General features: G+C 58.3%; 3 protein-coding genes across 5 annotated transcripts; 1 reads left to right on the top strand and 2 right to left on the bottom strand.

Annotated features, from left to right (window-relative positions):
* Positions 1 to 559: 559 nt before the first annotated feature.
* Positions 560 to 7,711, bottom strand: SARS2 (seryl-tRNA synthetase 2, mitochondrial). Its single transcript, XM_004595175.2, has 16 exons — positions 7,344 to 7,711; positions 5,186 to 5,281; positions 4,590 to 4,619; positions 4,075 to 4,215; positions 3,929 to 3,983; positions 3,401 to 3,464; positions 3,044 to 3,149; positions 2,774 to 2,821; positions 2,512 to 2,620; positions 2,218 to 2,263; positions 2,044 to 2,131; positions 1,846 to 1,955; positions 1,500 to 1,593; positions 1,313 to 1,405; positions 1,152 to 1,217; positions 560 to 1,066 (listed from the first exon to the last, which is right to left on the bottom strand). Exons 1-16 carry the CDS (start codon positions 7,644 to 7,646, stop codon positions 923 to 925), a joined length of 1,593 nt encoding a protein of 530 aa, XP_004595232.2. The 5' UTR covers positions 7,647 to 7,711; the 3' UTR covers positions 560 to 922.
* An 81-nt stretch (positions 7,712 to 7,792) lies between these two features.
* Positions 7,793 to 9,630, top strand: MRPS12 (mitochondrial ribosomal protein S12). 3 transcript variants are annotated; one of them, XM_058674551.1, is made up of 3 exons: positions 7,793 to 7,867; positions 8,052 to 8,121; positions 9,165 to 9,630. In XM_058674551.1, the coding sequence occupies exons 2-3, from the start codon at positions 8,073 to 8,075 to the stop codon at positions 9,533 to 9,535; spliced, it is 420 nt and encodes a 139-aa protein (XP_058530534.1). In that variant the 5' UTR covers positions 7,793 to 7,867; positions 8,052 to 8,072; the 3' UTR covers positions 9,536 to 9,630. The 3 variants fall into 3 exon arrangements, with proteins under 3 accessions (XP_058530534.1, XP_004595147.2, XP_058530535.1); XM_058674552.1 differs by lacking the exon at positions 7,793 to 7,867 and adding an exon at positions 7,884 to 7,969; XM_004595090.2 differs by lacking the exon at positions 7,793 to 7,867 and having other exon boundaries at positions 7,874 to 8,121; positions 9,165 to 9,629.
* A 1,593-nt stretch (positions 9,631 to 11,223) lies between these two features.
* LOC101521748 (F-box only protein 17) lies at positions 11,224 to 21,802 on the bottom strand. Its single transcript, XM_004595091.2, has 6 exons — positions 21,496 to 21,802; positions 14,248 to 14,606; positions 13,825 to 13,936; positions 13,030 to 13,125; positions 12,407 to 12,542; positions 11,224 to 11,371 (listed from the first exon to the last, which is right to left on the bottom strand). The coding sequence occupies exons 2-6, from the start codon at positions 14,594 to 14,596 to the stop codon at positions 11,225 to 11,227; spliced, it is 840 nt and encodes a 279-aa protein (XP_004595148.1). The 5' UTR covers positions 14,597 to 14,606; positions 21,496 to 21,802; the 3' UTR covers position 11,224.
* Positions 21,803 to 22,005: the final 203 nt, after the last annotated feature.

Below are 22,005 nucleotides of genomic sequence, written 5' to 3' on the forward strand. Positions count from 1 at the left end.
GATTCTGGAACATTCTGACGGTCAAGCTGCCAGGTATACTGCTTAACTGGATGTGCCCAGAACTGAGGCCTGAGCACCTGGGCAAGGCATGAAACAGGTTCCCCGAAGAAGTGTGACTGGAGGTCCCCTGGACTCTCAGGAGCTTGTGATGCTACTGGGGCCCGCCTGGAGCCGGGGAAGGGGCAGCTGGGCCTGGTGCTGGGGGCTGCGGGTGAGGCAGGGTCAGGAAATGGATCCAAGAACAGGACTGTGCCCTGGCCTTGCTCAGCGGGGCTCTTTTAGTTCCTCTGGTGGCCGCAGGCCACCTCTCACATGCTCTGGGTGTGGAACCTCCTGGTTCTTGCAGTCACCCATCACCTCCTGGGGAGCTGGGCATTATTTTATTTAAAATTTATTGATTTGAAAGAGCCACAGAAAGGCAGAGATCTTCCATCCAGAATGGCTGTACTGGCCAGGCCAGGCTGGATCCAGACGCCAGGAACGCCATCTGCGTCTCCTGTATGGTTGGCAGGAATCAGGCATTCGGGCCATCCTCTGCTGCCTTCCCAGGCACATCAGCAGGGAGCTGGACTAGAAACGGAGCGGCCGGGACTCCAATAGGTGCCTGTGTGGGATGCTGGCTTCACAGGTGGTGGCTTGGCTTGCAGTGCCATGGTGCCGACCCCATTAAGGCCCACGTGTTGCCCATTTATTGGGGGACTTTCTGCTCAGTGCTGCGGTGGAGACCCGGCCCTCCCCTTCTGTTCGAGGCTGCACACCAGTGACAGCAGTCAGTGGTCAGTGACTGTGCCTGGGGAAGGCAGGGAAGTAGGAGGGGCAGGCCCTGGAGTCCTGCCCCCTCATGAGCCCTGCCGGCATTGACGCAGGCTCAGGACAGCAGCCGCTGGCGTTGGTGTCCAGGTTCTCCTGGCCAGAAGGGGCCTCAGCTCCGTGCAGGCCGGCTGGGGAGCCGCGGCTTCTGCGGCTGGTTGGGGCCGATGTACTGGAGTGGTGTGTGGGTGGGAGTCGTGATGCAGTCAACGCCGAGGTAGGGCTGCAGGGCAGGAGGCACGCGGACCGAGCCGTCCTGCGGGGAAAGCAGCTCTCAGGACGCTGTTGCCGCCCGGGCCCTGCCAGCACTACCCCACCAGGGGCACAGGGTGCCCCCTCACCTTCTGTTGGTTGCTTTCCAGGAGGGCGATGAGCAGGCGAGGGACAGCGCAGGCCGTGGCGTTCACCTGGGGGCACAGGTGTGCTCAGGAACTCCCGGCAGGCTTTCCCCTCTCCACAGGAGGGCCTGGGGGGAGGCGAGGCCACAGGGTAGGGTCCTTACCGTGTGCGCAAACTGCAGCTCCCCAGCCTCAGGCTGCAGCATGATGTGCAGGCGGCGGCTCTGGAAGTCGGTGCAGTTGGAGGCGCTGGTCACCTGCAATGCAGCGGCTGTGGCAGCTGAGAGGCCCAGCTGCGGGGGGCGGGGCAATCCCCCCCATTCCACATCCCACCAGGGGACCAAGGCTCACCTCCCCATAGTGGCCCCGGCCTGGCATCCAGGCCTCGATGTCAAACTTGCGGTAGGCGGGGAGACCCAGCTCCTGGGTGGGCATGTCCAGGACCCTGCAGCCAGCAGTGGCAGCGGTGTGGTGCAGGTCAGTGGGCAGCAGGTGTGGGGGGAGGGGGAAAGAGTGGGAGGAAGAGATAGAAGTGAATGAGGAAAGGGGACTAAGATACAGGGTGTCCCAGAAAACCAAAGGACCGACAGTGGGGGGTGTGAGGAGTGCCTGCAGTGCCAGGGTCCCCTTCCCACCCCTCCCCCATTAGACCAGAAGAGCCAGTATAGGGCAGAGGCCACCCCTGCCTGCTCCCCACCGGAAGTGCAGGCCCAGCTCTGTCAAGATCTCCATCTGAAGAGACAGGAACTCCTCCAGCAGCTGTGAGCTCTGCTCCAGGCTGGGGCCGGTCACCCCAAACATCTCCACCTAGACAGACAGGCATGGAAATGGGGGTCAGGAAGTCCTGGGCTGCGGGGTATAAGGCCGACCCCACCTCCAGGCTGGTGCAACGCACCTTGGTGAAGTGGTGCACCCGGTACAGGCCCCAGGGCTCCTTCCCTGTGTCTGTCTCGGGCCGGTAGCACGTGCTGGAACAAACCATCCTGGAGGGGTAGGGTGACCACGGCAGTCAGGGCAGGCGCTGAGTGCCACAGAGTGGGGTGGGCAGGACTAGGGAACTGCACAGCACCTGACAGGCAGGTCCCTGAAGGCCACAGCATGGTCCATGAAGTAGCCTGAGGTCAGAGGGGGCAGCAGGGAGTCAGTCAGGCTGCCACTGTCACTGTCATGGGGAAACCCCAGAGGGTGCTCCCTGTATGACTGGAGTGTCACGCTACTGTTGGTGGCACAGTCCACAACCTATACAACTGTCCACATAGGCACGAGAGTTGCCCTGATGTCCTGGCTGAACTCTCTCAGCTGCCCAAACCCCCCTCCTGCTCCTTGCCCCCACCTTGCCACCTTAGCCCAGGCAGGTGCTCACCTGCGAGGCCCACCTCCGCTGTCCCGGCCAGGTTGAGGTCTTCAAAGCGGGAGGGGTCGATGTTATAGATTTGAGAGGGGCTGGCGTTTGGTGTCATCCCGCAGCCTTCCTGGGGGAAGAGGCCAGGCTGCAGAAAGTGCATGGCTGGGGTGGCAGAACCCTCTCCCCCAACCCAAGACCAGGGTGGTCTCCCGGGGGAGGCCCTGGACCCCCAGCATACGGAGGAGGGAGAGGATATAGGTGGAGTGGGGGGCTCACTCACAAACACAGCTCCTCGCAGGAGGTCTGGCACAGCCATGGGGATGAAACCCTGTGTATATACAGAGAGGGGGGCAGTGAGGGGCACAGCTAGCCCCTCCAGGCCCCATGTTATGGTAGAGAGCCAATGGCAAGCCCTGATCGCTCCCAAGTCCATTCCACTGAGGACAGCTTGGGGAGAGACCCAGGCCACTCCTTCTTGTTGCCCTGAGCTCTCGGAGCCCAGCATTGTGATGCCACCCCCTCCAGGAAGTCCTCCCAACCTGGCCCGTACCCGGCGGACAAGCTTGCTGAGTGTGAAGCTGACCAGGCCATGCTGCAGGAGGGCCCCAGCCCCGCGCAGGTAGTAGGACCGGTGGCCAGACACGTGCGACAGGCGCCTGGAGACACAGGATACACGGGCGGGTGTGCAGGGGCCCAGGGCTGTGGGCTGAGGAGGGGGACCCGGCAGCTGCGAGGCAGAGGCCCAGTTGCCAGTTGGGGCCTGAGCATCAAACATTCATGCTGGGTGCGGCCCTGGCCTCGCCCCCTCCCACGCTGAGGCCTCCAGGGATGGGTGGAGCCAGCGGCCGGTTGCCAGCTGCCAGGGTGCGGAGGGTCGGGCACAGGGCAGGGGTGGGGGGCTGCTCACTTCTGACGGATGATGCCGAGCTTCTCGCCCAGCTCCAGGTGGCCCCGTGGAGGGAAGGAGAAGGCTGCGTGGGGGGAAGGGTAACGGTCAGAGGGGACATGGAGTGGGGTGGGCGGTGCAGTCACAGGGATCATGAGAGGACAAGGTGGAGGGGAGGGGGTCTGGCGGCAGACGGAGAGGAAGGAGAGGAAGAGGAGGGGCAGGGAAGGGGAGACACACTGAACCCAGGAGGTGAGAGGGAGGGGCCTAGAGAGGGGGAGAGACGCGCATGCGCGGGCACAAGCACACCCTGCACATGCACACACACCGCACACGTGCACAATCAACACAAACCCCACGTACACACACACATTCTGTACTTGCAGACATATTCATATGCAGCACCCAGGGCGAGGACGCCCACGTGGGTGGAGCAGGGCACCAGCTCCAAGAAGCGCCCCTCAGAGGCAACTCATGCCCAGCCAAGGCCTCCCGGATCCCGAACCTTGGGAGCCCGCCCGAACCCCTAACCCCAGGGTTGCAGCCTACCTGGCTTGTCACCGATCACGTGGAGCACACGTGCCTGGCTCTCGTCCCCGATGGGCTACAAGGAGATACAGGTGTAATAAGGAAAGGTGGCACGCCGGGGTGGGCAGTCTCCCAGTGCTCCAGTCCTGCCCCCGCAGGGTGCTCACCGTGTCTGGGTGGGTCTGGTTAGGCAGCCGCAGAGCGTGCAGGTAGAACTGCTCCTCAAGTTGGGTCTCCCTGGGGTACAGCAGAACCAGCTGCTTCCGGATCTCCCGGCCGCGCGCCCGCAGGGCCTGATACTGGGGCTCCTGGGGGCAGGACATGAGGGGTCCACCTGAGAGAGGGCCGGGGATTCCCCCCCGCCACCCAGGCCACCAATCTGCCCTCAGTCCTCATGGCCAAAGGCGCCTCTCCTGGCCGGCTGGAGTGTGGCCCTGGCTGGAGCTGAGGACAGTGGGCTCCTTACACTCCCACACAAGGGGGAAAGCTGGCGTGGGTGAGAGAGAACAAAGTTAGAACCCAGCACAGAGCCGGGCCCTGGACGCAGCAGCGCTTGAAGCAGCGCCGTGAGTGTCGACAGGGCTTTGTTCTCTTCTGTCACATACAGAGGAGGGACTGGGGCTGATACGGGACCCTCAGGCCCACTCCCCACCGGGACCTGGCCATCCACTCCCAGGAGTACCTGCTGCACTTGCTGGCTGTCCCGGTTTACCTGGTAGAAAAGAGATTATGTGAGTGTTGGGGGGTGGTGTTAGGTGGATGGAAGCTGAGCTGGGCAAGAGGGCTGAAAGGCCACACAGGCCAGGGGATCTGTCAGCGCCTGGCCGGGTCCCTCTGCCCGTCAGCTGGTGGAGGTGGGCTGATGGCGCAGCCATCCCGTGGCTCTGTGTGCCGGGAGCTGCCTTCTGCATGGGCAGAGTCCTCTCTCGTGGCTGACTTTAGCATAATGCACTATGGAGGTGGTATTAGGGTCATACCCTCTTACTGAGAAAACTCAGGGATGTGTGTGTGGTTGGCAGTCCCAGCCCCAGGGCCTCTCCTTCTGTGAACGCCCTGGGGTCCCATGGGAGTGTCTAGTGCCTCCCCACTGTGTGCCCTTGGGGAGTCCTGGTCTGGGAACGGGGGATGAAGATGAGGCCTGTTGTCCCCCATCCTCCATGTGCCGGCACCTGTGGTCCAGGCAAGGAACTGGGGGCTGAGGCACCACTAAGGCCTCACCAGGGGAGGGGGCCACATTGCTGAGCTTCTCCCCTGTACCTGGTGGGCTCCCCCACTCACCAGCAGCGCCCGCACCGCCTCCGCCACGGCCCCCTTCTCTTCCTCCAGGCCCCGGATCTGCTCCCGCAACTGCCTCAACTCCTGCCACGAGGCAATCTGAAGGGTGCAGGGGCGTGGGGACAGGAAGACATGAGTGTGAGTGGCCACCTTTGCTGCCATTCCCCTCCCCTCTCCTCCCTGCTCCCTCCGACACCTGCGGTGGGGTCCTGTCTGCCGCCCCCCCAGGAGCCATCCTCCCCGCTTCCCTGATGCCCAGCTGGGCATGCAGCAGCCCAGGTTAACACAGCTACCTGTGCTCACGTGACCAAGACCAATCAACATACACAAGTAGAAGGGGCTAAGTGGGAGTCTTTTTTTTTTCTTTTTTAGCAATGAAGACAGCTTTGTAAAAAATTTACTTATTTATTTAAAAGTCAGAGTTACAGAAAAAAAGATCTTCCATCCACTGATTCAACTCTCCAAATGGCCACAACGGCTGGAACTGAGCCGATCCAGAGCCAGGAGCCAGGAACTTCTTCTGAGTCTCCCATGTGGGTGCAGGATCCTAAGGCCCTGGCCTCTCCTCCACGGTTTTCCCAGGCCACAAGCAGGAAGCTGGGAGGGAAGTTGAACAGCTGGGACACGAACTGGTGCCCACATGGATGCTGATATTATGGCGTTTCCATCTGAAACGTCTTAGCTTGATTTCTGTTGCTGTAACAAAACTCCACACACCAGGCAGAGCATATAGGATGGAAGCTTCCTGGGCGCAGAGTGCAGGAGCTTGTAGGTTAAGGTGAGGAGGCCGCAGCACAGGACGGTGGACAGGCATGTGTGTGGGAGAGACAAGCCACAGTGCAGCCTCATGTCACAGCCTACCACCGCACTCCCTCAACAAAAGCTGCCACCCCATTTGGGCACTGGTTCAAGTATCGGCTGCTCCACTTCCAATCCAGCTCTGTGCTTACGACCTGGGAAAAGCAGTGGAGGATGGCCCAACGGGCTTGGGCTTCCCTTACCCATGCAAGATACCTGGAGGAAGTTGCTGGCTCCTGACTTTGGCCTGACCTAGTGCTGGCCATGGTGGCCATGAGGCATGAACCAGAGGATGGGTGATGTCTTTCTCTGTCTCACCACATTTCAAATAAACAAGTAAATATATATGTATGTTCTGGAGCCAAATACCACAGGTACAAACTCCCTGAGTATCCTCGCCAATAACACAGAAGCAACAGCAGTACCTGCTTCAGAGGGGTGGTGAAAAAATCAAATGGGGATAGTGTGTTAGGCTCGAGGATGGCCCAGGGCAAGGCTGGGGAGACTTGGGGTTCTCCACACACTCAGCACCCCAACAGAAGGAGACCTCTACAACCTCCGGGCATCGAGTATTACCTAAATAGGAGAGCTCTAGTTATCGCTCGCCGCCCATTCTCAACGACCACCGGCAGGTGCAACAGAACCATTTGTTCTTTTTTTTTAAAGATTTTATTATTATTAGAAGGCCGGATATAGAGAAGAGAGACAGAGAGGAAGATCTTCCATCCGATGTTTCACTCCCCAAGTGAGCCGCAACGCCGGGACCAGGAACCTCTTCCGGATCTCCCACGCGGGTGCAGGGTCCCAAAGCTTTGGGCCGTCCTCTCCTGCTTTCCCAGGCCACAAGCAGGGAGCTGGATGGGGAGTGGAGCTGCCGGGATTAGAACCGGTGCCCATATGGGATCCTGGGGCTTTCAAGGCGAGGACTTAAGCCGCTAGGCCACACAGCCGGGCCCCATTTGTTCTTTTTAGTGGCTTGCCACCTGCGGTCGTGTGGATGCAACATCCCACCTGGCACTCCACCCAAAAGCGCCCCAGTTCCCCGGCTGTCTCCCTGTGTGTCTCTTTGGCCTTAGGGTAAGGCGGGCGTGAGATGAGGGCCACAGGGAGCGGCTGGCAGTACACACCTCTAGGAGGCAGTGTCCAGGGCAGACGGTGGACAGGGTCTTAGCAGGACTGAGCGGACCACTGGCTAACCTAAGTGTGTGCCACGCACAAGATGACGGCTCAACTCGGGAAGGGAAGTAAGCTGCCTGCCTAAGCCCACTCCCCAGCTCCACCGCCTCTTGCACCCTCAGCTGCCGCGTCGGGCGGGCAGCCAGTGCCCAGTTCACCGTACGACGGCCCGCGCATGCGCACTCACGATCCCCGGCAGGTCCGCCGGCCGCAGCGCCCCCTTGCGGAGTTCCAGGGCGCGCGCCACCTCTTCCGGGCATGCGCACACCGATTCCATGTCCAGCTGTGGCAGCGCGCTATAGCCCTCGCGTGCGTGTTCATACAGGAGGTTCCGGTCCCGTCTCTCGGAAGCGAAAGTTCTCCGAGGGCTCTGGCTGCCCGCGCAGCCTGCCCGGAGCCGGAGTCCGCCAGGAGACAGCAGGCACCCTAACCGTCGCGCGATGGACGCAGCCATCTTGGCCCGGGGACCAGGAAGGCACGCCACCTTCATCCCGCCCAGTTAGCGTTTGAACCAATCGTGAAACAGTCGGCCCGCTCGGGACGAGCCAATCAGAGAGGTTGCCCTCCCAGCCTCGACGTAGTTCGCTGAAAGTTGCCTGAGATCGACTTCGTCATTGCCCAATCGCCGTCTGTGTCCCGCCCCTCAGGGACGCGCGAAGGCAGGGTCTGCCAATGGCTGCTGAATGACCCTGGAAGGGGCGAGAGGCTGAAGTAAGCGTGTCTACTGACCCTCCTGGGGTCGGTGAGGCCGGTGCAGGCCTCGGTTTCCCTCCTGGGTATGGGGGGTGGTTATGGTCCCCTAGATTTCACCGTGTAAGGCTCTGAGGCCGGGGTGAGGGCAAGTCTGGGATTCCTGAGCGTCGCCGGCCACTTTGACCCTCTGCCCTAACCCAAGGACGAGGCGGGCGGCTGCGGGATGTCCTGGTCCAGCCTTCTCCGTGGCCTCGGCTCGTCCGTACGTAGTGGTAAGCCAGGGTGCTGGGCCGCAGGGTGGGGTGGGACGGGGATTGTCCTCCTTTTGGTTTTCCACTCAGAATGACAGGGGTGGGTCAAACCCGCGATGCCACCCCAGCACAGCATACTGAGGAGCGGGATGGAATGGTGGCACCTGTGCTGCAGGTGAGCGAACCGAGGCACGGGGAGCCCAGGAGACTTGCTCAAGGGCAGCCGCTAGGTGGAGACTGAGCGTGGGGGCAGGTGCTGGCACCGCAGTTGGGCCCCCCCCCGGGTCTTTGATAGGAAAGCCTGGGTCGAGTCCGGGCTGTTTGACTTGCAAACCACGCTGGGAGGCAGCAGGACGTGGCTCAGGGACTTGGGCCCCTGCCACCCACGTGGGAGTGGAGATGCAGTTCCAGGCTCCTGACTTCGGCCAGGTCCAGCCCTGGCTGTTGCAGACATTTGGGGAGTAAACCCGTAACGAAATGAACGCTCTTTCAAAATATTGTGGGGGGAAAAAAAAAAACTTACAAGATTAAACACACACACAGAAATGTATATAGGGCCAAGCCTAGATAAGGAGGGGATTGTGAAGTTGGTGTGCTGAAAGGGTTAGGGACGGAGAGAAGTGGCACTGTGACATAAAGCACAGAAACTTGGCCTGGACCCCGGGCCAGCTCAGTCACCAAGTGTCCCCGGTTGAGACCAAGCCACAGTAGGTGAGTGTTTGTTACAGAGATTCCAGTTTAGCTTTTTTAATTGGAAAGACACAAAGATTCCCAGATGCCTGCAGCAGCATCAGACCAAGGTCCTGTCTTGCGTGTGGGTGGCAGGAACCCGGGCACCTGAACCACCATCTCCTGGGAGCCTCCAGGGTGTGATAAAAATAAGTCTTTCTGATAAAAATAAGTCTTTTTTGAAAAAGATTTATTTATTTGTATTGGAAAGTCAGATAGACAGAGAGGAGGAGAGACAGAGACGAAGATCTTCCGTCCGATGATTCACTCCCCAAGTGACTGCAGTGGCCAGGGTTGTTAACCTCTGTCCTCCCTGTTGCTTTGTTTCTCCCCAGGCCTGACTCTGATCCCCCAACTCTGGGCCGGCCGCAGCATGGCTACCTTGAACCAGATGCATCGTCTCGGGCCCCCCAAGAAGCCCCCCCGGCGCCTGGGTCCCACGGAAGGCCGGCCGCAGCTCAAAGGCGTGGTCCTGCGCACCTTCATCCGCAAACCCAAGAAGCCCAACTCGGCCAACCGCAAGTGCTGCCGTGTGCGACTGAGCACCGGCCAGGAGGCTGTCTGCTTCATTCCCGGCGAAGGCCACAGCCTGCAGGAGCACCACGTGGTCCTGGTGCAGGGCGGCCGCACCCAGGACCTGCCCGGGGTCAAGCTCAAAGTTGTGCGTGGCAAATACGACTGCGGCCACGTGCAGAAGAAGAAGTGACCATGGCAGGTCCCGTGACTTTTATGCCATAAAACAGAATTCTTGCTGCCCAGGAAGGCAGTGGAGTGGGGGAGCCAGCTTTTCCCATCAGGAGTACCATTAGCCCATTTGGGTGGGCGAGTTGGAGAATGGGCCCCCTCTGTCAACAGCCCCAGGGGGGACTTGGGACCTGTACCCCGCTGTGTGCTAGGAAGCAGCATAATAAACACATCCCACATCCCCATGCTCCCACATGCTGGGGTGGCTGATAGCCAGGGCTTGGGTTTGTAATCTGCCTTGTTCATGTTGGTAAACATTAAATTTGTTGCTCTGCAGTCCAGCAGGGCCTCTCTGTCCTGAGCTGTGCCACTGGCAGGTAGCACTAAGACCTGTCTTCCCTTTCCAGAGGCCCAGAGGAGGCAGCCAGGACAGGAGCTGGCACTCCCTGCTGGGCTGCAAGTCCTGCTCCCACCTGCTGGCTGCAACCCCAGGTTGCCCAGGGACCTGGTTCTGATAGTAATACTGACATCCTGTGAGCATGTAATTGGCCACAGTAGATTTTTTTTTTTTTTTTTTTGAGATTTATTTGGAAGGTAGAGTTCCAGAGAGAGGGAAAGAAAGAGAGCTTCCATCTGCTGGTTTTATTCCTCAAACAGCCGCAGCTAGGAGCTTCATCTGGGTCTCCCAGATGAGGTGCAGGAGCCCAAGTACTCGGGCCATTTCCCACTGCCTTCCCAGGCACATCAGCAGGGAGCTGATAAGATGCCATATTGCAGGCAGTGGTTTTTTTTTTTATTTTTATTTTTATTACAAAGTCAGATATACTGAGAGGAGGAGAGATAGAGAGGAAGTGGAGCTGCCGGGATTAGAACCAGCGGCCATATGGGATCAAGGCGAGGACCTTAGCCACTAGGCCACGCTGCCTAACCCCTGCAGGCAGTGTTTTAACACATTGCACCACAATGCTGAGATCAGCTCCAGGAGCCTCTGGGCACCTCCCAGCTGCTCCTGGACTCTGGAAGCTTCCCTGGGAGCACCACGGTACAGCCGGTGGCCGGGCTTCTCAGGGCAGGAGGCAGAGGTAGACACGTGCACATGGTCACAGCAGAACTTGGGTCCCCTCAGGCTTAGCACCATGTGACAGCTGGTCTGCTGGCTGTGCCCATCTGGGGAGTGGAGGGGGAGAAACAGCATGCTCCCGTTGGCACACCTTACCCTGGGGTCTGTGTACAGCAAGTCTAGTGCAGAGACCAGAGCGGCAACAGGCAAGAGCTGATGGGGCCTGGGGCACATGGCCAGGATCCTAGGGCCTCCCCGAAGTGACAAAAAGGCTTCCTTCCCCCTTTTGAAGTCCCTGGTCAAAGGCAGATTTAGCCTCGACTGAGCCCTGCTCCCACTACCATAAATTCTTAGCTGACTTAGGCAGGCCGGTGAACTGAGTCACTTTTTGATGCTTACCTGCTTCCACGCATATACACCCAGGGAGCTAAGGGGTGTGTAAACGTCCTGATGGGAGCCCTCGTCACTTAACTCAAGGGCCACCGTCCACAGCAGCAACAGTGGGGTCCCTGGAAGGTGTGCTCAGAGCAAGCCACCGGGGAACCCCACCGTCCCCGGGGGCATCTGATGCACAGTGGCAAGGCACCCCCTTCCTCCTTGAGTGGGTGGCACCAGACAGTGGCTTCCAGAAGGCCGGATCCAATGGGCAGGCTAGGACAGGCAGCGGATCCTCACTTTCACACTGGAGTGGGTGACCAGAGCACCATAGTGTCCCACCCAGGAACGCGTGTCCCTGCCATACTGCTCAAATGACACGTAGCGGATGCCCTTGCCGAAGTTGGTGAAGATGTGGGAGACCTGGTGGGGAGGAGGAAGAGAGTGACAGGGGGGACAGCCTGTGGCTCCCCAAGGACTGTGGGGGCTGGCGGAAGCTGGTGACAGGTGGGGGTGGGAGTTTACAGTGTGCAGTGTTCTGCCAGGAGTGAAGCAAGCAAGCGAGGGCCCCACAGAGGTGGCACTGAACATGGAACCAGGGAAGCAAGGAGCCGAGTGGGGGCGCCTGGAGGATCAGCCGCTGTCGGGCAGCCAGGGCAAGAGACTGCAAGGTGGGAGCAGAGCAAGGCAGGAGCCCATCTTGGGGTGGGGGGGGGGAGTGTCACAAGTGGAGTTCTGCATATTCTTCCTTCTTTGTGTGATTTTTTGTATTAGAAAATTCACATTAAGATAAAATGCACCATTATGAAAGGGCATAATTCTGCGTCTTAATGGATTCATGATTTTCTGCAACCGTCACCAGCAGCTAACTCGGGAACACCTGTATCCATTAGCCTCACATCCAGCCCGCCCCCAGCAGCCACTCACCTACTTGGGTCTCTATTGCATGTTTTCTCTTAAGAGGGTCTGTCCATGTCGGGCCTTGCCCACTGGCCCCCGGTGTTCACACCCAGCCTGTGCTGCCACTGAAGGCTCCCCTCCCTTAGCAGGAGCCAGGGGAGGTGGCATCCACTGTGGCCCACTTTTCTGGGTTCTTTCCTGTGTTTGAGGAGGGCAGGTGTGGAGGCAGGACCGTGCGAGCTTGGGCGCCAGCTGGGGCTCAGACAGTCCCTGAGCACTGTGGGGGTTGGTCACTTGGCCTCCCTAAGCCTCAGTTTCCCCAACTCCAGGGTAGAGAGTGGATAAGAACTTTGGGTAGCACATAGCAAGTGCTCAACAAGTGTGGCCCGCTGGTGAGACTGCTGTGCTAATGGGAATGAATGGACATGCAAGGCTTGGAACCAAGGAGCTGTTCTCACAGACCTTGCGGGGGGCCAGGGGGCAAGCAGGCAGGTGGGAGGCCGGCTGCCGCTTGCCTTGGAGCCAACCAGGCAGGGTGCAGGGGCGGTCTACACCCACCTGTCGGCAGCCCCTCTCTGTCCACTGCATGACTGGGTTGGGCGAAGCTGAGAACTTGACCACTTCATTTTCGTGCATGTCCAGAAGGCGGACCCGGAGCCGGTAGACGCAGCCACAGTTCTCTCGGGCTCCCCACCTGCCACCAGGCGGCAGTGAGCCTGCGTGCCCCACCCCGCCCCATACCTCACCAAGGGTCCCACACACCTGTGCCACATTTGATGGGGTCGGGTGTGGCAGCTTCCAGTGCAGCAGCCTGGATGCTCCTGCTGTCCATGGCCCAGAGCCAGGGACCACCCCCCAACCCATCCCAACTGCATACCCCCCTTCCCCCAAGCCTCAGTCTCCCATTTTTGGGCTCAGCCCTTTGTGGGGGGTTACAGGTATCTCAAACCTTAGGATTGGGTGCAATCAGGGTGAGTGGCCTGAGTGGACAACCCCAGGGTCCTGCTGGGAAGTGTGTGGGAGGAGGGCACACCCCTCTTTGCCCTGTAGCAGTAAGGCCTTGCTACAGAGGGTACAGGGTAGCAGCAGCGCCCCTGCAGTTGAGAGGCGCTGGAAATGCAGTCCTGCTGCCCAGCCGCTGTCTGCAGTTGGGGTGAGGACAAGCCGCACTCTGCACTCACCAGTCTGCCACACAGATCTCAAGCTGGGTGCTGTCCAGCAGCTCCTGCCAGAGCCCCTCCATCACCAGGTCCACCAGCTGCCTCTTGAAACACCACCTGGGGGCAGAGGAAGGCAACCAAGTCACAGGCAAAAGTCACCTCCTCAAGGAAGCCTACTAACCCCCACTGACCAACCGCTACAGTCTGCTTTGCCAGACCTGGAGACCTGTGCTGGGCCACACGTCTCTCCAGGGCTCCGCTCCAACAGCCCAGGCAGCTTGGCGGTAACATGTTGTGGGGCCCAGGGTGGAGGCCACACAAAGTGCACCTGCAAACTTCTCCAGGGCCTTAGGATCTCGCTGACCCCTCTGTTCTCTGGGGAACAGCCAATCCGAAGCCAGGAGCTAGAAGCCTCCTCTGGGTATCCCATGTGGGTGCAGGGTCCCAAGGCTTTGGACTGTCCTCGACTGCTTTCCCAAGCCACAAACAGGGAGCTGGATGGGAAGTGGAGCTGCTGGGACCAGAACCAGAGTCCATATGGGATCCTGGCGTGTTCAAGGTGAGGACTTTAGTCACCTGGCCACCGCGCCGGGCCCTCTTTCTGTAATTCTTTCAAGTAAAATAAATCTTTACTAAAGTTCAAAACAAACAAACAAACCAGTAAAGCTGCTAATCTTTCTGATTGTGCCCCAGGCCTATAAAACAGTATCTGGTACCCAGCAGACAGTCTGATGAAATGATGAAAATGTGGATGAGGACCATGGGGTGGGATCCCTCTCCTTCCTGGCCCTTCCCCAAGAATCAGGGACCACTCACTCGAACGAAGTAACGAAGCAGGTCTGGGAAGGAGCTCCTGGTATCAGTGTGACATTCTTCTCCACGGCCCAGCCATTGCCTCCGTGCTCTACCTCCCAGCCTCTGAAGCCCACTGTGCAAACACATGGGGCAATAGGGTTGCAGTTAGCATGGGCCCGCCAGCTCGTCCAGCCCCATCCTCACCTCCAGGGCACTCCCCCTACCCACCACGCCCCTAGCCCCCCTGATTAGGCCAGCCCCGCCCCAGGCTCCTCCCCTCCTTCCCACTCGTCCCGCCTCCTTCACTATGGCCACGCCCATTCTGTATAGAGGCCAGTCCCAGCCTGCCTCTTCTCCGGACCCGGCCCCTCACTCTGACCACGCCCATCTGGCCCCGTCCCAGCACACACCCTCCCCTCCTTTGGCCCCGCCCACCGCACGCACGCTCTCCGCACGAGTTGAAGATGAGGTTCCGGCTGAGGGGCGCGCGCAGACAGTAGCGCGCCAGGGCGCAGAGCGGCAGTTCGTCCTCTTCCTGGCCGGCGGGCGGGCAGCGCTGGGCCAGGGCGTAGAGCGCGCGGCCCTGGGCGCTGCGGTCGCGGGCCAGCTGCAGCAACCACACGGAGGGCCCGTCCACCACGTCCCGCCAGGCGCGGCACACGGGCCGGCAGCGCGTCACCAGCGCCAGCGGCGGCACGTGGCTCAGCACCTGCACCAGCAGCTCGGGGGGCAGCGCGTCCAGGGCCAGGGGCGGCTCCGCGGGCACCTGCTGCCGCGAGGGCCGGGCGCCCATCTCCCGCGTCCTGCAGGACAAGAGGGTCTGGCGGGTCAGCTCTGCCAGGTCTCCTCCCGCCTCGCCTCCCACACATCCCCCAAGTCCCACACCCAGCTGCCTCCTGGGCTGCTGCCCATCGTGCTAGCTGACCACGTGTCCAGGTAGGCGACCTTCTGGCTTCCCTATACCTAAACCCTGTCCAGCCACCATGTTGTCCATATCTAGACCCTCAGCAGTCCAAGCTCACACCTTCACTTTCCAGCCCTCCTCTGTACCCAGGGGCCCGCAGCACCCTCTCCCCACCTCCTCTGCCCTTCATCCAATGTGTCTTCCACTTTGGACTCCCAGGGTGATGTTAAGCGCATTCTTTACATGCCATCATCCCTTCAGCTGCCTCCTGTGCACTCCCTGATTAAATGCAACCCTGTATGTCCGCAGACACACAGTTCAAGGGGGCAGGAAATTCACACAGCCCCACCTGCTGCCTTCCAAAGAACAAACTAGTAAAAATTCATTGTGATTTAGAAGCGAGTCTGCCAGTCTGCCTGGTGCAGCTGTGCCTGCCCAATGTGCGGGCATCCCTGTCTGCTCTCCGTAGGAAGGCGCTGATCACTGGTGAATAAGGCGTGGCTGGGGCTGGCCAGGGGACTTGGGCCATCCTCTGCTGCTTTCCCAGGCAGGGAGCTTGATTAGAAGTGGAGTATCCCGGACACAAACCAGTGCCCATATGGATTGAGAGAAGGCGGCAGCTCTGCCTGTTGCACCCAAACATTGACCCATGAGCTTTCTGCAGTGGCTCCAGAACACCTATAAAGAGTGCCTGTGTGGGGGGCCCAGCGCAGTAGCATAGCAGCTGAAGTCTTCGCCTTGCACACACCGAATACCATATGGGTGCTGGCTCTAATCCTGGTGGCCTTGCTTCCCATCCAGCTCCCTGCTTGTGGCCTGGGAAAGCAGTTGAGGACGGCCCAAAGCCTTGGGATCCTGCAACCACGTGGGAGACCCAAAAGAAGCTCCTGGCTTTGGATCAGCTCAGTTCCGGCTATTGCGGTCACTTGGGGAGTGAATCATTGGATGGAAGATCTTCCTCTGTCTCTCTTCCTCTCTGTATATCTAACCTCTGATTAAAAGAAGAAGAAATTATTTTCTTAAAAAATAAGAGTGCTTGTGTGGGATGCCCGCCAGAGGACCTGGAGGGATGTCACAGCCACCAAGTCCATGTGACTGAATGACACCAGTGGGTTGGGCCACATTAGACAAGTCAGGCCCCAGGCTGCCTGTGCACCCAGGAATGTAGGTGTGTTACCATGGTAACTGGGGCATCGTCCTGGTATCCACTTCCCAGGGCCCCACGGTGCCTGTGACAACCATGTTTTCCCAATATGGATAGTCACGTGCCCTGCGTGACACATGTTCCTGGCTCTGTCACCCACACGTTGTAGCATCACAGGGCCAATCCAGCGCTTTCGGAGTCTTGCAACCTGACACCGCTGAGGGACTAAGGAGGACGGGTCATTCGGGCAGCCTCAGCCGATGCTCCAGGGCTTTCAGGTCGGGTCGGAGAGAAGCTGCGGTCCCACAAACACGAGAGGACTTTAAGATGTCCAGGACATGTGCACTTTGGCCTGGTGGTTAATACACCAGTTACGCCAGCCTCATCTCTTGGGCAGGCATTGGGACCATGGTGGGTGCAGCTGCCAAGTGGGGCACCCCCATTCCATCTCGGAGTGTAGGTTCAAGTCCCACCTGCTCTACTTTGGATCCAGCTCCCCACTCACGCCCACAATGGGAGGCAGCGAGTGATGGCACAAGTGCCTAGGCCTGTGCCAGTTGCTGGGGAGATCTGGGTGGATTTCGTCACTGCTGGCTTAGGCCTGGCCCAGGTATTTGGGGAGTGAACCAATCCCCAAATGGACCATCCCTGTCCTTCGCTGTCACCCTGCTTTGCGAGTTGTTGACCATCAATGACTAAGCGTGGCACCTGCATTTGACTCCTTGCTCAGCTCCCGATGCCAGTACCTGCTGGTAGATGCCAAGAGGTGTCTCATAATGGCTCTCCCTGGTGGTGTCCCTGTCAGCCAGTGAAAGCCAGGAGCCTGGAGCGTCTTCCAGGTCTCCCACGTGGGTTCAGGGTCCCAATATTTTGGACCGTCCTTGACTGCTTTCCTAGGCTACAAGCAGGGAGCTGGATGGGAAGTGGGGCTGCTGGGATTAGAACCAGCACCCATATGGGATCCCAGCATGTGCAATGCGAGGACTTTAGCCGCTAGGCTACTGCACCGGGCCCCCTGTTCCACTTTTGATTCAGCTCCCTGCTAATGGCTTGGGAAAGCAGTAAAGGATGGTTCAATCCGTTAGGCCCCTGGACCTTTGTAGGAGACCCAGAAGAAGCTCTTGGCTCCTTGCTTCAGATCATCTCAGCTCCAGCCATGGCAGCCACTAGGGGAGTGAACCAGCAGATGGAAGATCTTTCTCTCTGTCTCTCCTCTCTGTATATCTGACTTTCCAATAAAAACAAATAAATCTGTAAGAAAAAACGTCCAATGTTAAAACCCACATAATGGAATGAAGAGGCATTTGCTCTTTGGATGAAGACTGAACCATCAGGAAGACTCGTCCATGTGGACACACCTTCGGGGGGCAGAGGGAGTGGGCACTGGTGCACATCCTTCCCCTCCATATGCTGCCAGGACCCGCCACACCCCCAGTGAGCTTGAACCTCTCAGGGAGAACAAGTCATCCAGCCACAGCCAGAAAGTCTCCAACAACACCCCATGCAGAGCTACGCGCTGCCGCAGTGCAAGGAGGGTGTCCTGGGGGTGGGATGTGTCGTGGGTATGCACAGGCATATTCAACGCAGGCACCTGCACACGCTGACACCTGCCTATGGGCACCTGCACACACATGAGTGCCTGCACACACAGGCACATGATTGTCTCTGTATTTGCGCTTGAGCCCTGTGCTTCCTAAAATGAGTCTGAAAAACAATCCCAGGTTATTTCTGTCCAATAAGATGCACACATCCCAGGGGTACAAATGCAGTTTCACCAGCTATGTGCAACTGTGTAGCCATCATGATAAGATACACACAAGACAGCTCCCGCCTTGGCTTTGGTTTACCATCCCCAAGGCAACCGCTCCTGAACTGTGGGTCACTGTAACTTTATTCTGTTTTAGAATTGCACGTGGCTGGAGTCCTATTATCCACCTCAGGCAAGTCAACTGGGATTTGGCCGCGTTCGGCTTCTTCAGCAGAGGGCGCTGGAGCGGCACCGCAGGAGGAAGGGGGCGGGTCGCCCAGGCGGGCCACAGCACCTGCCGGCCTCCAAGGGTGCTGATTCCCAACATCCTACTGCTCGAATCTCTGGCAAATTCCACCTAAGCATGCCACGGGGTCTCCTTGACCCTGTGCGCCCTGGCCAGCCTTCCTCGAGTGAGGTGAGGGTCTACTACAGGGACGGTCACCTCTCACAGTGGTGGCCGTATTCTTGGGCGTTGTTTTTATACTCGGCAGCCAGCCTCTTGTTATAATCCCCTTATGATGAATAATTCAGGACACAGCGGATCTTCAAAGAGTTCGTGGAAACTGGTGAAAATACGATGCATGGTTTCAAAAAATCTTTTGCATCAAACATCTTTTAAATATCGGGGGCTGATGTCATGGCGTGGTAAGTACTCAACAATTTTTTTCTTTGAATTTGAAAGGCAGAGTTACAGGTGAGGGGGAGAGGGAAGGAGAGGTCTTCCATCCACAGGTTCACTCCCCATCTGGATCTGGTGGAAGCTAGGAGCCTGAAACTCCCATCTAGGTCTCCCACGTGGGTGCAGGGACTCAAGCACTTGGGCTATCTTCCACTGCCTTCCCAAGTGTGTTTGTTTGTTTGTTTGTTCAATGGGAAAGTCAAGTTTACAGAGAGAAGAGACAGAGAGAAAGAGTTGAGCTGATCTAAAGCCAGGAGCCAGGAGCTTCTTCTGGGTTTCCCATGGACTGCAGGGTCCCAAGGCTTTGGCCCATCTACTGCTTTTCTAGGGCATCAGCAGGGAGCTGGATGGGAAGTGGAGCTGCCGGGATTAGAACCGGCGCCCATATAGGATTCCGGTGCGTTCAAGGCGAGGACTTCAGCCGCTAAGCAACAGTGCCGGGCCCTCTCACCGTCTTTTAGATTGTCCTCACCCATTCTGTGATGATACAGAACAAAGCGATGTCCATGACATGAGAGGAAGTGAGGTGGATGACACAGGCAGTGTGACATACAGCTTTGTAACGGTGCTGGGGCACTGGCCCTCGGTGTCCCTGGCAGCTATGGAGGACTGATGGGGCAGCTGTATATGCAGCTTGGATATGCTACACAGACAGATGGCTTCTTTTATTTATTAACATATTTAGAAAAAGAGGGAAAGGAAGCAGGCATCCCTTCACTGGTTCACTCCCCAAAGGACCACGACGGCTGCGGTCAGGAGCCAAGAGCTTCCTCAGGGTCTCCCCGGTGCCCAAGCACTTGGACCATCCTCCACTGCCCTCCCAGGTGCATTAGCAGTGAACTTGGTAGCAAGTGGAACAACTGGGCATCTTTTTAGGGTGCAGAGGTTGTAGGCAGTGGCTTAATCCACTTTGCACAATGCCAACCCCGAAGTGTTGGTTTATATCCAGGGTGCAGTGGAGCCCTAAATATGGTTTAGTATGGCCTGGTGGCGTGGCCTAGTGGCTGAAGTCCTTGCCTTCAACATGCCAGGATCCCATATTGGCGCCAGTTCTAGTCCCAGCAGCCCCACTTCCCATCCAGCTCCCTGCTTGTGGCCTGGGAAAGCAGTCGAGGACAGCCCAATGCTTTGGGATCCTGCACCCATGTGGAAGACTTGGAGGCGGTTCCTGGCTCCGGATCGGCGCAGCACCAGCCATTGCGCTCACTTGGGGAGTGAATCATTGGACGGAAGATCTTCCTCTCTGTCTCTCCTCCTTTATATATATCTGACTTTGTAATAAAAGTAAATAAATCTTTTAAAAAAATATATGGCTTAGTAAATAACTTCCTGAGAAGCAAGCCAGAAAGAGAATGCTTATAGTAATTACAGACAAGGAACTGGTTTCCAGATCATTTCACTTGCTCTACCAAAAAAAAAAAAAAAGTATAAAACAAATAACTGGGCCCGGCGGCATGGCCTAGCGGCTAAAGTCCTCGCCTTGAAAGCACCGGGATCCCATATGGGCGCCGGTTCTAATCCCGGCAGCTCCACTTCCCATCCAGCTCCCTGCTTGTGGCCTGGGAAAACAGTCGAGGATGGCCCAAAGCTTTGGGACCCTGCACCCGCGTGGGAGACCCGGAAGAGGTTTCTGGTTCCCAGATTGGCGCGTACCGGCCCGTTGCAGCTCACTTGGGGAGTGCCTTCTGCATACATCTTGTAAGGAGGAACAGGGGTGTTCTGAGGTCCACATGGCGATCGAACTTCAAGAGATCCACCAGCCAGTTTATACACACTCGGTGACCAGGTACCCCCATTATCCTGGCGGTCTTCGCTGTGAGACACATGTGTGTGTGAGAGAGAGATGACTAGGGAACTCACATACCTTACATTTTCTCCTATTTATTTATTTATTTTAAACATTTATTTATTTTAATTGGAAAGGCAGATATACAAAAAGGAGGAGAGACACAGAGGAAGATCTTCAGTCCCCTGATTCACTCCCCAAGTGGCCGCAGCAACCGGAGCTGAACCAATGTGACCAGGAGCTTCTTCTGGGTCTCCCACATGGGTGCAGGGTCCCAAGGCTTTGGGCTGTACTCAACTGCTTTCCCAGGCCACAAGCAGGGAGCTGGATGGGAAGCAGGGCCACTGGGATTAGAACCAGCGACCATATGGGATTCCAGTGAAGCATGCAAGGTGAAGACTTTAGCCACTAGGCTATCACGCTGGGCCCATCTCCTATTTAAAACACAGCCTCTCTTAAAATAGTAATAATAATAATAAATAAAACGCAGCCTCTCTGGTTTTGAGGTGCAGTAGGTTAAGACACCTCCAGAAATGCCAGCGTCTGCTAGGGTTCCAGTCCCGGCTACTCCACTTCCAACCCCAGCTCCCTGCTAAGGTGCCTGGGCAAGCAGCCCAGGGCTTGGGCCCCTGCAGCCATGTGGCAGACCTTGGTGGGGTGCCAGACTCCTGGACACTCCTGGAGGCCATTTGGACAGTGAGTCAGTGGGTGGAAGAATTCTCTCTGGGTTTCTCTCTCTTTCAGTCCCTCTACCTTTAAAATAAATACTTTCATTTTAAGAGATCTTATATCTCATCCTTTTTATCACAGCAAAAAATGAAAAAACTTTTTTATTGGTTTGATGATCCCCAATTATTACTTGATTGGGGAAAGTAATGAGCATTTAACTACAAGCAAACATACATTCATTCCACAGGAAAAATACATGTGCTTTCCGCAGGCTGTGCAGCCAGAGCTCACAAAAGGGCAGTCAGCAGCTTGTGCCTGCGGTAAGGACGCAAGGGACTGACCGCTGGGAATCAACAGGGGCCTTGCGGCCGAGTTCAGGCACAAGCACACCCAGGATCCCAAGTTCCTTTTTGCCATTCTGGAAAACTTCCATCAGGAAGGCACGCATGGCTGCCGGAGGGGGTGGGAAGCGCCTGGGACGCGCCTGGATGTTCGTGTTCCGCTTATACTCCCAGGGCGCGGGGCTGGAGTGACCCTGGACTTGGGGCCTGGCGCAGCCGCCACCGGGCCGCGGGACACCACTCCCTACCCCCAGCCACCCGGGCCTCCCCAACGGGAAGTTCACAGGCGCCTCGTAGCCAGGGTGCGGGGCCCAGGGTTCCGCGTGTCCGAGCAGGGCCGGGGGCGTGAGTCCTTCCCCAGAGTTCCCGCTGAGGTGGGGGAGCCAGGACGCACCTTGGCTCCTGCCTTGGGTCCCTACCTGTCCCGGCGCTAATCAGGCGGCTTTCTCGGAGGCGGAGATGGTGGCCGGGGAGCTCCGACCCCCTTCCCCACCCTGTTTTGGGAGGCAGTCGGAGTGGGGGGCGAAGGGCCCCCAGGGATCGGCTTGGCCAGGGTGCCCCGGAACCCGGGGTCTGGGCAGGGGCCTCTCCCGGGGCGGGGCGGACTCGGGGTGGTCGCCCCTCCTCCGGCGGCGGCTGCGCCTGGCGTGCGGGCTTGGGGCAGGACTGGGCGGCTGCAGGACAGGCGATCCCGTCCCACGACCCGCCTCGCACACCCCAGGCGCCTCCCCGGGGCCCTGCTCCCCGCCTCCTTCTCGGGCTGGCGGGGCAGGCTGCCCCCCGCCCCTGCTCCGCCCGTCCTCGCGGCGCAAGGATTTCTCCTCCCTGCAAGCGGAGCTCCGAAATGCCAGTACAGTAGGAAAACAAGAGTTCTAAAGACCCTCATTCTTGGATCTGCGAGATTTCAGTACTAACAAAACCACCTGGGC

The sequence above is a fragment of the Ochotona princeps genome, chromosome 16 (assembly GCF_030435755.1).
Source record: "Ochotona princeps isolate mOchPri1 chromosome 16, mOchPri1.hap1, whole genome shotgun sequence".
NCBI classification, from domain to species: Eukaryota; Metazoa; Chordata; class Mammalia; order Lagomorpha; family Ochotonidae; genus Ochotona; species Ochotona princeps.